This window comes from Bombina bombina, chromosome 2 (assembly GCF_027579735.1).
Source record: "Bombina bombina isolate aBomBom1 chromosome 2, aBomBom1.pri, whole genome shotgun sequence".
Classification (NCBI taxonomy): Eukaryota; Metazoa; Chordata; class Amphibia; order Anura; family Bombinatoridae; genus Bombina; species Bombina bombina.
In genome coordinates this window covers 1,226,144,917-1,226,160,662 of record NC_069500.1, presented here as the reverse complement: position 1 = coordinate 1,226,160,662, position 15,746 = coordinate 1,226,144,917, and the positions used below count along the sequence as shown (strand labels likewise).

The following is a 15,746-nucleotide window of genomic DNA, read 5'->3' as shown; positions in this document are numbered from 1 at the left end:
AGCCACCATCAGAAAGTGCAACCAAGGTTCTGAACCAAAAATGGGCCAGCTTCTAAGCTTAAATTATTGCTTTTCAAATAAAGATAGCAAGAAAACAAAGAAAAATTGATAATAGGAGTTAATTATAAAGTTGCATGCTCTATCTGAATCATGAAATAAAAAAATTGGGTTTACTATCCCTTCAAATGGTTAAAGAACATTATAATAAAAAAAAATTACATGCTTTAATTCTGGCAAATAGTTTGTGCATTACTGACCCTGAATAACTGTGTTTATACTCTGACTTGCAAATCCCAAGCACAAAACTGCTGACGATTGGCTGGACTTTACCTACACAACTACTAAGCAGGATTTTACAATAATGCACAAATGACATGTCCTAACTACAGTATCATTTTTACATAAGAATGATCCCCTTTAATACAAACTGCGGTGTTCGGATGATGAGCTCAAAAATGTAAAAAACATTGACAGGTGCCACATTGTTGTTTTTCAATTGCTCTTTCTAAATGCTAAAAGTTTAATTTTAAGTCTCATGTACCTCTTTGCCAGAAGCTTTCCTCTTTACATTCCTTCATGAGCTTTGTAAAATCTTCTCTGTGGGCATGTGAGACGGGGCAATGCATCTGAAAAGGAAAAAAAAAAAATAGAATTAGTTTTAAGAAGTAATTGTATACGGGATACTAAACCCAATTTTTTTTCTTTAATTATTCAGATAGAGCAATTTTAAGCAGCTTTCTAATGTACTCCTAGTATAAATTTTTCGTTGTTCTCTTGGTATCCATTTGAAAAAGCATTAATGAAAGCTTAGAAGATGGTCCATTTTTGGTTCAGTACCCTGGATAGTGTTTGCCGATTGGTGGCTACATTTAGCAAGCGCTACCCAGGTGCTGAACCTAAAAAAGGACCGTCTCCTAAGCTTTTACTACTGCTTTTCAAATAAAGATACCAAAAGAACGAAGACCAACTGATAATAGGAGTAGATTAGAAAGTTGCTTAAAACTGCATGCTCTATCCAAATCATTAGTATCCCTTTAACAAAAACATAAAATGTCAGCAATGCTTCGACTTTATATACAAACTTATAACAATCAATATTACCATATGCTTGGTTTGTTTTTATGTGTATTGGTAAATACATGAAACTTAAAAGTTTGTCAAACAAAATAATATGATAGCAAAGTGAACAATATGTTCAGCATTCACATAATTAAACATACAGTGGATTAACCTGGCATGCCATCAATTAAAGGGACACTCAAGTCAAAATTAAACTTCATGATTCAGATAGAGCATGCAATTTTAAACATCTTTCCAATTTACTTGCAGTAACAAAATGTGCAGTGTCTTTTTATATTTATACTTTTTGAGTCACCAACTCCTACTGAGCATGTGCAATAATTCACTGCATATACCTATATGCATTTGTGATTGGCTGATGGCTGTCACATGATACAGGGGGAGTGGAAATAGACATAACTTTGAAATTTATTTAACAAAAATCTACTTCTCATTTGAAGTTCAGACTAAGTGCTATTGCATTGTCTTCTTATCTATTTGTTGATTATGCAAATCTACTGTATTGACTGGCCTTTAAACACATGGATGAAAGTAGAGATTAGCATCAGTTAACATAACAAACCTCTTTTATGTTAATGTACCTCCTTTGACAAATTAAAGCCACATTTGGACTTCCAGCTTCAAAAAGGACTTCTATGTAACAAGCGGATGCCTTGATTCATAGGGTCACTTTTGGACCCGCTAAACTAGGAGATCTAAATAATAGAATAGGGGGATAGAAAGGTCAAAACTGAAATCTGCATTTCAATGTGAAATAGAAGCTTTTTTTGCAATATACTTCTGTTTTTCTGTGGCATACACACATATCTTGTGAGGGCATGTGCACCAGTATTCAAACACTATACCTTCTCAGTGGTTACTTTTATGACACAAATTAAGTCTTAACAGACACAATTCACGCCACTGCCATCTTAAATACGGGTGCACATGCCCACACAGGATATGTGCATATGCAGCAGAAAAACAGCAAAAACGCTACTAGTAAAATGTATTACTAATAGAAGGATATAGCAAAAATGCTATTTCAAATTTAAATGCATTTATGCACATTTCAATTTGGATCCTCTATCCCTTTAATAGCCTGCTATTAAATAATAAAAGTTAACATGGATAAAACCAAAGACAATACCATAAAGATCTGATCCAATCCCTCGACATGGAGAAAACTTTTGACAGGGTCAACTGGGGCTCTCTCTCCGCCACCCTAAGGGTTTTGACGTTATTTGACAATCCCTCAGCACAAGTCTGTCAGGGTGCCAGGAATCAGACTGAGACGAGAAGTGCAAAAATAATCACACATTTATTAATAGAAAAAAGAATAATAAAAAGTCCACAAGTCAAATAAGCCAGGAATCAAAACCAGAGCTGGTAGTCAGACGAGCCGAGTCAGGAGCTAAAGCGAGTAGTCAGACGAGCCGGAATCAGGAACAAGGAGAACAGCAGAGTCAGGAACAAGCCAGGGATTAGGAACCAGGAGAGACGTCAGACAGCCAGTCTGGTCATAAAAGGAAGTGCAGGAAATGAGCAGCATCACACAGTATGCACCAGAGTCAGCAAGAGAGGTGAGTAAAATGGCTGCCAGCAGAACATGGCAAACAACAGGGAAAAAACTCTGACAGTACCCTCCCCTCAACGACCCCTCCCCCGAGGGAGGACAAAAAACTTATTGGGGAAACGGGCATGGAAGGCACGGAGGAGGGCGGGAGCATGAACAACAGAGGACCGTAACCCCTCCAGTGAACCAAATACTGTACTCGGCCCCTGGACATAGAAGAGTCAATAATGCTGCTGACCTCATACTCCTCGTGGTTGTCAACAAAGATAGGACGGGGACGAGGCAACACAGTGGTAAACCGATTACAAATCAATGGTTTTAAGAGGGAGACATGAAAAACATTGGAGATGCGCATTGCAGGAGTAAGGTCAAGAGCGAAGGCCACAGGATTGACCCGTCGGAGTATTCGAAAAGGACCAACATAACGGGGAGCCAGTTTATTGGAAGGCACACGAAGATTCAAGTTGCGGGAGGACAGACAAACTCTCTCACTAACCTGGTAGGAAGGTGCGGGCAGACACCTACGATCAGCCTGGAACTTTTAGCGCTGCATAGAACGATGAAGGCAGTCCTGAATCTGCACCCACGTGGAACGGAGTTGCCGGAGATGCTCCTCCAAAGCCGGAATACCCTGAGACATGAATGAATCGGGCAACAAGGATGGTTGAAACCCATAATTTGCCATGAACGGGGATAACTTGGAGGAAGCATTAATAGCACTATTACGAGCAAACTCTGCCCAAGGTAACAGTTCAGACCAATTATTGTGGTGATCTGAGACATAGCAACGGAGGAACTGTTCCAGAGCTTGATTAGACCGTTCCGCAGCCCCATTGGATTGAGGGTGATATGCCGAGGAGAAGGAAAGCTGGATACCCATTTGAGCACAAAAGGAACGCCAAAATCTGGAGAAAAACTGGCTACCCCGGTCCGACACTATCTCCTTGGGTAACCCATGTAAACGGAAGACCTCCCGTGCAAAAATTGAAGCAAGCTCCTAAACGGTAGGCAACTTCTTCAAGGGAATGCAATGTCACATTTTAGAAAAAACGGTCAACCACCATAAGGATAACAGTATTGCCATTGGAAACAGGGAGCTCGACAATGAAGTCAATGGAAAGATGTGTCCAAGGACGCTCACCATTAGCAATAGGTTGAAGAAGACCCACAGGAAGACGTTGAGGAGTCTTATTCTGTGCACAAACTGAGCAGGAGGCAACATATGCAGCAACATCAGAACGATGACCTGGCCACCAGAATTGTCGAGTGACAGACCAAATTGTTTATTTCTTGCCTGGGTGACCTGCGGCTTTAGGATAGTGGTAAGTGTGCAAAAGTTTAGTTTTAAGATTTTCAAGAACAAAACACTTACCACTAGGTTTCTCAGGAGGTGCATTGGTTTGTGCAGCCAAGATCTCCTCCCCCAAGGGAGAAGTCAAATTAGTACGTATGGTAGCCAAAATATGGTCAGGAGGTATAACTGGAGTAGGTACAGACTCCTCCTTGGACAGAGTGGAAAAGTGTCGAGAGAGAGGGCATCAGCCCAAACATTTTTACTACCGGGCAGGTAGGAGACCACATAATTAAACCGAGACAAAAATAGCGCCCATCTGGCCTGTCGGGGCGACAAACGTTTTGCTTCAGATAGATAAGTTAAATTCTTGTGGTCAGTTAAGAATGAGCACTGGTACGCTAGTACCCTCAAGAAGATGCCTCCATTCCTTGAGTGCCAACATTATGGCCAGTAATTCCCTGTCGCCAATTTCATAATTGTACTCCACTGGAGACAATTTCTTAGAAAAGAAACCACACGGATGCAAGGAACCGTCAGGCGTAGGACGTTGAGACAAGAGGGCACCTACACCAGTCTCAGATGCATCAACCTCAAGAACAAAAGGCAGGACAGGGATAGGATGAGCCAGAACTGGAGCGGCAGCAAAGACAGTCTTAAGACTATCAAAGGCCTTAATGGCAGTAGGTGACCAATGGAGTGGATCACTCTCTTTACGGGTCATGTCTGCGATAGCTTTGACCAAGGAAGAAAACTTTTTAATAAAGCTTTCTATAGTAATTGGCGACCCCCAAAAACGTTGAATAGACCTAAGACCAACTGGGCGAGGCACTGCAGATAACTTGTCAGGATCCATGGAGAACCCTGCAACGGAGACAACATAACCTAGGAAGGTTATTTGAGTCTGATGGAACTCACATTTCTCGAGTTTACAAAACAGGCTGTTCTCACGTAGTCTCTGAAGAACCCGTGTGACATCAGAACGATGAGCCTCAAGTGTGGGTGAGTGTATGAGGATGTCGTCTAAGTACACCACAACACACTGTTGCAACATATCTCGTAGGACATCATTAATAAATTCCAGGAAAACAGCAGGAGCATTACATAGGCCAAAGGGCATTACAAGATACTCATAATGCCCGCTCCTGGTGTTAAATGCTGTTTTCCATTTGTGGCCCTCCTTAATCCTAACTAGATTGTACGCTCCTGTCAAATCAAGTTTAGTAAAGACCGTAGCTCCCTTGAGGCGGTCAAAGGAGTTCCGTAATGAGCGGAATAGAGTAAGCATTCTTAATGGTAAGATGATTAAGATCCCTATAATCGATGCATGGTCTTAACTCGCCACCCTTTTTCTTCACAAAGAAGAAGCCAGCCCCTGCAGGAGAGCAGGATTTGCGGATGATCCCCCGCGTCAGAGCAACGGCAACATACTCCTCCATAGCACAATTCTCTGCAACAGACAGAGAGTAAATACGGCCCCGAGGAGGAATGGCTCTGGGTTGCAGGTCTATGGCACAATTGTAAGACCGGTGAGGAGGCAACGTACCAGCACGCACCTTGTCAAAAAGTCTAGGAACTCTCGGTACTCCTCTGGCAATTGATATACTGAAGAAGTTCACTAGACTTTAACTGGTTTCCGAAGACAAGTGGAAATACATTGCGGAGACCAAGACTAAATTTCGGACCTGCGCCAGTCGAGACTTGTGCTTTCAGAGCCAGGGATAACCCAGAACAACCGGAAAATGCGGAGAGTTTCTCACCTGGAACTGGAGGATTTCAAAATGGAGAGCCCCAACAGCCATAGATAACGGAGCAGTTTCATGAGTAACGAGTGCGGGCTGAAGGGGCCTGCCATCAACGGCCTCAATAGCAAGCGGAACGAACCGAGGCAAAACAGGAATGGAGTGCTTTGATACAAAAGCACTGTCAATGAAATAGCCCGCAGCACCGGAGTCAACAAGAGCCTGGGTGACTATGGAGGAGTCTACCCAGGAAAGGACAACCGTGACCAAAAGGTTTCTCCTTTAGAGGTTCCGGGGACAAGGAAAAACCACCCAAGGTCTGCCCCCGACAGGACCTTAGGTGTGAGCGTTGCCCGGCCGTGTAGGACAAGACTTCAAAAGGTGGTCCTGTAACCCACAATAGAGGCAGAGCCCCTCCCTCCTCCTAATGGCCCTTCCCGCCGCGGAGAGACGCGTGAATCCCAACTGCATCGGCTCAGCAGTACCTGGTAACTCGGGACCAGGAGGCATGGGAGGAGAGGGAGGCATGGGTGGGAACGAACACGTAGGAGACAACGGAACAGGAGGTTCCGCGAGCGCTCCTTGAAAGAGGGCCTCTCACTTAGTCTGATGTCAATTAGGATAAAAATAATAATAAAAAAAAAAAAAAAAAAAAAAAAAAAAAAAAGACACCAATGCCTCGAGATCTTCTGGTAAATCTCTGGCAGCAACTTCGTCTTTATTCGCATCAGAGAGCCCATGAAAGAAGGCGGCAACAAGGGCTTCATTGTTCCAACCTACCTCTGCAGCAAGCGTACGGAACTCAATGGCATACTGAGCAACAGATCTTGTACCTTGCTGAATGGACATGAGTCATTTAGTAGCAGAGGAGGAGCGAGCTGGAACATCAAATACCCTTCGAAAGGAGGCCACAAATTCAGGGTAATTTGAAATCACAGATTTATTAGTCTCCCACAAGGGATTAGCCCAGACAAGAGCTGTGTCAGAGAGTAACAAGATGAGAAATCCCACCTTAGCTCTGTCAGAGGGAAACGCCTGAGGTAACATCTCAAAGTAAATGCCCACCTGGTTCAAAAACCCTCTGGACCGATTAGGATCACCTCCATAACGCTGAGGTAGAGGTGCAGAACCGGACATGCTCCTGGTAGGACTAGGTGCAGCAGTGGAAACAGGAGCAGCCATAACTTGCGGGACACTTTGGTCCAAATGTGCAGTGCGAGTCCGCAGGGTTTGCAGGGCTAGTGCAAATTGATCCAAGCGGTGATCCTGTTCATCCATCCTGGAAATTATGGCAGGTAAAAGGTGGATTATTAGCACCATCAGGATTCATGGCCCTTGCGTAATGTCAGGGTGCCAGGAATCAGACTGAGACGAGAAGTGTAAAAATAAATCACACCTTTATTAATAGCACAAAATAATAAAAAGTCCACAAGTCAAATAACAAGCCAGGACGAGCTGGTAGTCAGACGAGCCGGAATCAGGAACAAGGAAAACAGCAGAGTCAGGAACAAGCCAGGATGTCAGACAGCCAGGTAATACACAGGAGCTCTCACAAACAGGTCTGAGACAACGCAAGGGCAAAGCATACTGAACAGAGGCCCTTTAAATAATAAGTGGTGACATCACAATTCTGAGACTGCATCCTGTCACACGGATGATGTACACCAGTCTGGCCATAAAAGGAAGTGCAGGAAATGAGCAGCATCACACAGTAAGCACCAGAGTCAGCAAGAGAGGTGAGTAAAATGGCTGCTAGCAGCACATGGCAAACAAAACAGGGAAATAACCCTGACAGTGTCAGAACGAATGGTGAATTTTCAAATCCCTTCTACATCCATAATTTTACATGTAAGGGGCATCTATTGTCCCTCTTATTGAAATTCTGGCTCAAAACATTAGAGACAATATACAGATAGACGATATGTAGACAAACTATAAAGTTTTTTTTCCCCTTTTCTCGGATGATATATTAACTTTTAACTTCCCTGCTAAAATATATACCACCTTTGGTAGAAGAGATAAAGTATGGATCCTATTCTAATTTGCTTATAAATCCGAGTAAGTCTGACCAGCTAAACATTTCCATCCCTCTAATATTTAAATCGGCAGGTGAAGGAACTTTCTTCCCAAGATAAAGTGAAATGTTTAGCTATATACTAGACTGAAAATATTAATAGCATGTTCCATTACAACTATACAGTTTTATACAATCAAATTTGCAACAATCATTCTCATTGGCCATCTCATCTGTCTTTATCTTGGTTCAGCTGTTTACATGCTGTAAAAATTAATATCGTACCAAGGATTCTGTGTCTCTTTCCTATATATCCAATCTAAAAAGTCTTACTAAACATTTTATATGAGGTCCCAATAGACCAAGAATCAAACATACTATTTTAGAACCGAAGGACAGAGGAGGGTTGGAAAGTCCTAATATCTGGTCTAACTGTCCAGTCATATGGCACATGTAATTCAATGACACCAGAGATCAAATAAATATCAAGCAATGGGTTGTTGCTGGAAGAGAGTCATACGGGAACAATATAGGAGATCAAAGCTGGTTATTACCTAACAATAGGAATCCTATGACTCGTAAATCTATTGACTAAAAGTAACTTGGCAGCATTAAATAAAGTACCTTCTTATGTCCCTGGTCTCTCTACTATTCTGTCTCTCCTAACCATATCATTAACAAACCCACTATCTCCATTTTCTGATTCTACTAAACAGAAATAACACATTTCCCTTTCCCAGCACAAGGGATAATTTGCACCATTAAGATTTATGTTGTACTCTTATAATTAGCAGTTCTGATTCTAACAATTTTTTTTTTTTTATGTCAATCATATATGATCATATTTCTGATGTTTTAGTATTGTTTGATTCCCCGTTGTATGCTGAGCTACTTTAAGGGTTTTGAGCAACCAGTACAGTTAGATGACTCTTTAGGGCTTCAACTCCATTCTATGGGGTAAATTTATTAATGTGCGAGCAGACATGATACGATGTAGTGTATCATGTCCGCCGCACATCGATTTATCATTGCACCAGCAGTTCTTGTGAACGGCTGGTGCAATGCCGCCCCCTGCAGATTTGCACAGGGGGTGTCAATCATCCTGATCGTCTTTAGATTGCTGCTTCATATGGAGCTTGATAAATTGACCCCTATATGTCTGTATACTTTGACTTATGTATAATTGTATTAAAATGTTTATTTGTACAGGAGTACCTCAAAGATATTACAGGTTCAGTTCCAGACCACTGCAATAAAGCGAATATAGCAATAAAGTGAGTCACATACATTTTTTTTTTGTTTCCCAGTGCATATAAAATTTATATTTACACTTTACTGTGGCCTATAAAGGGCTAGATTACAAGTGGAGCGCTAATTTGGACATGACTAAGGGTATGTGACCCGAAAAACGTAGTCATTTGTACCTGCTCCTACATAGCAAATAAAGAAGATTTCTGCATACTAAAAGGTGGTGCTGCCAGTTTTTTATTTTTTTACTGGAAAACTAAAAAACTGCTGAGCACTACACCTTCTGCACTCTCCCTTATGTTATCACTCCTGACATATATCCTTATGTCCAAACAATTATCAAACCCCTGTGGCCTTCTTTGCAGTCAGTGCCGGCGCTTGCAAAAGACAAAACAGGCAGCCGCCTTAGGGTGCCATCAGCAGGTGGGCGCCAAAAGCCTCTGCGTCTGGCTGCAAGTTCTAAATCTGTGGGCATGCTGTGTGGAGCTCTTGCTGCACTGCCTAAGAAGAGCCTCAGTGACTGTTAGCCTATGTGCACACAGTGCACAGTGTCTGATCTCTGAGAGGCACTTCTTAAAAAGGACCTTTATTAGGACATATGGTCCCCAACTAACAAAACACAGCAACGTTTCAGATTAACACACTCATGCATGATTAAGGATTGTTAATCCAAAACGTTGCTGTGTTTTTTGTTAGTTGGTGACCATATGTCCTAATAAAAGGTCTTTTTTAAGAAGTGCTGCTGTATTTCGTTTATCATATATGAGGAATTGGCAGTATCCTGGGAACAGCGTGCACTTAAGCAGGAGGGTGCTGGACTCTGGTTGTATATATATGATCTCTGAGAGGGAAATTGTGGCGTGGTGGGGATGCCTGGCGCACAGCCTCAGCCACGTGAGTGACGCCCACCGGACCCACAGTATTGCAGGTTGTATATATATGATCTCTGAGAGGGAAATTGGAAATTGTGGCGTGGTGGGGATGCCTGGCGCACAGCCTCAGCCACGTGAGTGACGCCCACCGGACCCACAGTATTGCAGGACTGAAGCTAGGAGCCAGGGTCTGACTCCGTGGGCGGAAATTCCATTCCCATTGCATTTATAATTCAGCCTCTCACAATCCACCCTATTCCCTACCCACCGCGATGGACACTCGATTGATCTGGTATTCTCCTATCTCTGCTCTCTCTCTGATGTTGCCTGTCGCCCATTTCCCATCTGAGACCACCATCTGCTTACCTTTAATCTTACTATAGATGCTAAACCTACTTCCCCCTCTCACCCCCTACCAGTAGAAATCTGCACACTGTGGACCCTCCCCAAATCTCCAATCTTATTCAAATACGCCTCCCCCACACTTCCATGATATCCTGCCCTGACCTTGCTATAACAATACTCTCTCCGCTGCACTTGACACTCTCTCTCGACCCCAACCTCGCAAAGCCCCACGTCGTCAGCTCCAGCCCTGGCACTCCCAACAAACACGCCACCTACAAAAATTCTCCCGTACTGCTGAACGTGCCTGGAGGAAATCCCGTTCTGAACCTGATTTCATGTACTATAAGTTCATTCTTTACTCTTACACCTCTGCCCTTCGCGTAGCTAAGCAAACCTACTTCTCTTATATCCACTCACTCTTCAAACCCTAAAAGACTCTTCTCCATTTTCAACTCTCTCCTCTACCTGCACCACCCCCCTCATCTGCATTCAGTGCTCAAGACCTTGCTGACTATTTTTTTTCAATAAAACACTTGCCATCCGAAGAAACATCCCAACACAAACCTGCAATCTCCCAACTCCGCTCCCAGTCACCCCCTCTATCACTCTGCACCCTCCTCCCAACCACTGAGAGTTAAGTGGCTTCCCTTTTGTCTTCCTCACACCTCACTTCCTACATACTTGACCCTATTCCTTCACATCTAATTCCTCCTCTGTCTCCCACCCTCACTCCGGCTCTCACATATTCAACCTATCCCTTTCTACCGGCTCATTCCCTGCCTCCTTCAAACATGCAAAGGTCACCCCAATCCTCAAAAAACCCTCCCTTGACCCTAACTCCCCTGCAAACTACCGCCCCATATCACTGCTCCCGCTAACTTCAAACTCCTTAAAAAACTAGTTTTCAATCGCCTAATCCACTTCCTGTCCTCCAACTAATTGCTCGACCCCCTGCAATCTGGCTTCCGTCCCCAACATTTAACTGAGACTGCCCTCACCAAGGTTACTAACAATCTCATTTCGGCTAAAAACAAAGGCTACTACTCTATACTCATCTTACTTGACCTCTCTGCTGCCTTTGACACTGTTGACCATCCCCTTCTCCTACGGACTCTCAGCTCTCTTGGGCTCTGTGACAATTCCCTCTCCTGGATTCACTCTTATCTCTCTAACAGATCATTCTCCGTCTCTTTTGCTGGTGACTCCTCCTCTCTATTGCCTCTGTCTGTTGGAGTTCCTCAAGGCTCTGTCCTGGGTCCTCTACTCTTCTCTATTTACACTTCTTCACTGGGTAAACTTATCAACAGCTATGGCTTCAGCTATCACCTCTATGCTGACGATACCCAGATCTACCTTTCCACCCCTGCACTCTCTCCTTCTGTCAATTCTCACATCAGCGACTGCTTATCTGGCATTTCCTCCTGGATGGCCTCTCACCACCTAAAAATAAACAAGTCCAAGACCAAACTACTTCTAATTCCCCCCTCTAACTCTACTCCAGTTTCTATTTTTTCTATCACTGTTGGCGGCACCACTATCTCCCCATCACCCCAAGTCCGCTGCCTCGGAGTCACGCTTGACTCAAACCTGTCCTTTATTCCCCACATTTAACTGCTCTCTTCATCCTGCCGCAACCACCTACACAAGATCTCCAAAATCCGTCCGTTTCTGAGTGCTGAAACTACTAAACAGCTAATCCACTCCCTGGTAATTTCCCGACTTGACTACTGTAACAACTTACTAACTGGCCTCCCTCTCTCCCCTCCAATCCATCCTAAATGCATCTGCCAGGCTAATCCACCTCTCTCAACGCTCTGTTTCTGCTGCACCTCTCTGATTCCCTTCACTGGCTCCCCATTCACAGCAGAGTTAAATTAAAAATTCTTACCCTGACCTACAAAGCCCTCACCAATGCTGCCCTACCCTACCCATCCTCACTCATCAACATGCCCCCTAAGATCCAACAATGACCTGCTTCTTGCGTCCTCTACCATCACCTCCTCTCATGCTACACTACAGGACTTCTCTCGTGCGGCACCAACCCTCTGGAACGCACTTCTTCGAGCTGTCAGACTTGTCCCTAACCTCTCCTCCTTTAAACGTTCCCTAAAGACCTTTCTGTTCAGGGAAGCTTATCACCCGACTTATTAACAAACTAACTTAATTTAACTAACAGTTGCCCTCTATCTCCTCACTAATATCATTCTCACCTTTGCAGTCCCCACCTCCTGTTTCCCATCTAGATTTCAAGTTCCCACGGGAATAGGGCCCTCAATCCCCCCTGTATTTGTCGGTAAAATTTTATCTTTTATCGTATTGTTTCTCCATTACCCATTGGGCAGCACTGCGGAATCTGCTGGCGCTTTATAAAATAATAATAATGACATATCAGTTATTATTAGACTAGATCACTGCTCCCTTTTATTGGGATACCCCAAATGTGTAGTATTTATGACAGAGGTTAGCGGTGGTCAAATGACTGCTCTAAGGATATAAACCCCCCCAGATATCAACTGTTCTTGGGGCTCTACCCTTTCAAATGAAGCATCTTGGGGTCTGTTTCTCTTGTTGGGGGTTATAGGCTTCTATAATGTCGCAACCCCCCAAAATAAGATTAAAGCTGTAAAGTTTTTAATACTGTTATGATGACCACCTGCTAAGTTTTTTGTTTAAGGGATCACTTATTCTCTATGTTGTACGTGGGAAAGATTGGGACTTCCTGTAACCTCCTTACCTTACATTAGTTAACTAGTGCCTAGTGGTGCAGGGGTTTCCAGCTTGGTGTTTTATTTAAAAGGATACACTTATCTTTAGGGGTCGCTCCGTCTGGGCTATGGTATACAGTTCACACATATGCTATGGGGTAGTGCAGTTGTACCTCTGTATTATACCATTGTGCCTCATTTTCCCCACACGTGGACAGGATGATGAAGAAATGTGAAGGACAAAGGAAAGCTGTGTGGCATTTTATATTTCATAATCATAGGCTATTAGCCTTACTTAGTTCAATGAAATATATGGGCACCATAGCAGTAACTGTAGCACTATTTTACACATGACTACATCCCCTGCACATTAGCCTATATTTTTTTAGTTTAGTGTAGTTTAATAAGTAATATGCTACATAACTAAATGAAGGAAAATAAAGGAGCAGTCATGAAAAAGGCCAATATATTTAAATAAATGAATAATTCATGATGCATGATTCATTTTATTTAAAAATATTGTCCTTTTTCATTAAAATAGAATAGAACTGGCTCACTGTTATATATACATAGAGACTGGGGCATAGCAGACTTTGCCTTGGCTTGGGGGTGGGGCCCATGCCAGTGAGGTGTATGTACAATACTTCAATTCTGGTTTTTTTTTTTTTATCTCTTTCCAGGCAGCATGCCAGGGGTTAAAGTAAATTGGTGGGCAATGCTAGTGGGACATTGGGACAATAGTGAAGGAATATTGATGTGGAAGGTCATGATATTAAGCATGGTGATGATGGTGTTGCATGAAAATGCCCGTTTATTCTGTAGGAAACAGGGATTTTCAATTGATATATTTAGGGCTATAATTATGTACTGTACTAGATTACATTTTTTAATATAAATTCAACTGTTTTGTTAAAAAAAAAATGTATTTAAAACATAAAACACATTTTAAACTAACTGCAGGCAAAATAATTTAGATTTTTGCTCCATTAGGTTGGTGGTATTGTCAGGGGGTTTTATGTTGTCGTGGTGGGGCGTCAAAAGGCACCTTCGCCTGTGTAGACAAAAATCCTTGCACTGGCTCTGCTTGCAGTTTTGTTTCCACTGCCCTTTGTGGACGTATGTTATTCACTGTTCAATTGTACATTAGGTTAGTTCTGGGATAGATTTTTTGATTGGTTGGGTTAAAAAAAAAATGTTTTACATCTGGCAACACTGCAAAGTGGTTACAATAGAAGAACTAATACAAAAACAGTAACTATAGTTTGCTCTTCTCATATAAAGGAGTAATGTATGTTCTGTGTACATTTCCACAAGTGACTTTGTGTATATATTCAGATTTTAATATTGTACAATCAGCAATTGTTCCTGTTACATATTATAAGCTCCCAATCATTTGCAGGAAAGATAAGAGGAAATATCTTAAATATTTCATACAATGAGAACTAGTAAATTTATTTGCCAATAATATTATCAATTTTAGATACTTTAGCTAGTAAATGTGACCAAAATGAAAGATTTCCAAACCAAATACTGTACATGACAAGCACTTGATGAACAAATGTACTCATACATGCAAAAACAAATTATTATAATTAGGAATTTCAGTGTAATTATGTATTTGAATTAGCTATATTTCAAAATTAAGTAAAAAAAAAAAAAAAAAAACACATGATAAATGTATATTTCAGACTCACGCATGTTAATGGAACCGGAACTATGTAGTAGGTATATTTCATAAACATAAGGTCAATCCTCTTACATTCAAAATGAACAAAAAACATCTGAGCAGTGAAGCCACAAAATGACAGTTTTCTATATGATAATGACATTTATAAACAAGTTCTATTCATCTTTTGGAATAGTATCTATAAAGAGATGTACGTTTGTGCGTTCGTCCCTAATCTTGTAAGAGCATAAGCAACATACTTACTATAGAAGTCTTGGCTTCCGGCTGCTTCTGTGCTGGTTCTGAAGACATATTTTTAACAGCCCGAACGTTTGCTGACAATTGAAAGTTAGTTTACGACTTAGAGCTGTGCAGAGCAAACCAACTCGACTTATGTGGTTTGTAAAGGGCTTGGGGAACTAAAGTTAACCACTCCCTTCTGTAGAGCGTGTGCAGGGTAATCTGACCCACTAGCAGCGCGAACGTGCAGATAGAGTGTAATTAACCTAGTGTCACTAGTCGTCTTGTGTCCTCCACTGTCCTGAGCTCACCTACCTTACCCTATTGTAACAGCCGCCCATCCGCTGCTAGAGTTACTTAGCATGCGCGAGCGGAGGCAGCTGATTGGCTGGTCGCCGATGACTTTGGGAAAATGGAAAAGCTACGGGAGTATAGGAAGAAGGGGAAAATGCACTTTTGGTTATAACGCAACATTATTTCCTATATCACTCGAGTGTGTAAACTCATTTGTGAAAAATAAACTGCATCAGTTTGTTCACCGCGATATCTCCTCCATGTTGTGTGAAAAACGCACTTTACTGTCTAGAAGCGCACAACTGCGGATGCCATTACAGGTTAGCACCTTGTCTGGAGAAGACAGGGCTTGCCACTGTCATTGTGTTACAATATCCATTGTTGTCAGCAGAATTCATAAGATAACAAACTCCAATTTGTATATACACGTGTGTGTGTAAATTGCAGTTTATCTTTTATGAATTCTGGTGACACCAAATAATAAATATTTTAATATGACAGTGGAAGCCCTGCTTTCTCCAGACAGAATTGCAGCAAACAAGGTGTTAATCTGTTCTAATGTTTAGACTCTGCTAATATGTTAATCTACTGGAAGACTGGAGAAAAACATCATTTTAAAGTGTTTATTTCTTTCATGTAATTAGCAAGAGTCCATGAGCTAGTGACGTATGGGATATACATTCCTACCAGGAGG

At 42.2% G+C, this 15,746-nt stretch overlaps 1 protein-coding gene across 1 annotated transcript in view; it reads right to left on the bottom strand.

The window, feature by feature from the left end:
• OCIAD2 (OCIA domain containing 2) overlaps positions 1 to 15,097 on the bottom strand; it is a 44,315-nt gene extending 29,218 nt beyond the window's left edge. The window contains exons 1-2 of the mRNA XM_053700866.1: positions 14,783 to 15,097; positions 542 to 626 (exon numbers count right to left, since the gene is read on the bottom strand). Of these exons, the coding sequence (XP_053556841.1) occupies positions 542 to 626; positions 14,783 to 14,830 (133 nt within the window). The 5' untranslated portion in view covers positions 14,831 to 15,097. The remainder of the gene's footprint in view (positions 1 to 541; positions 627 to 14,782) is intronic.
• Between the last annotated feature and the right edge of the window lie 649 nt (positions 15,098 to 15,746).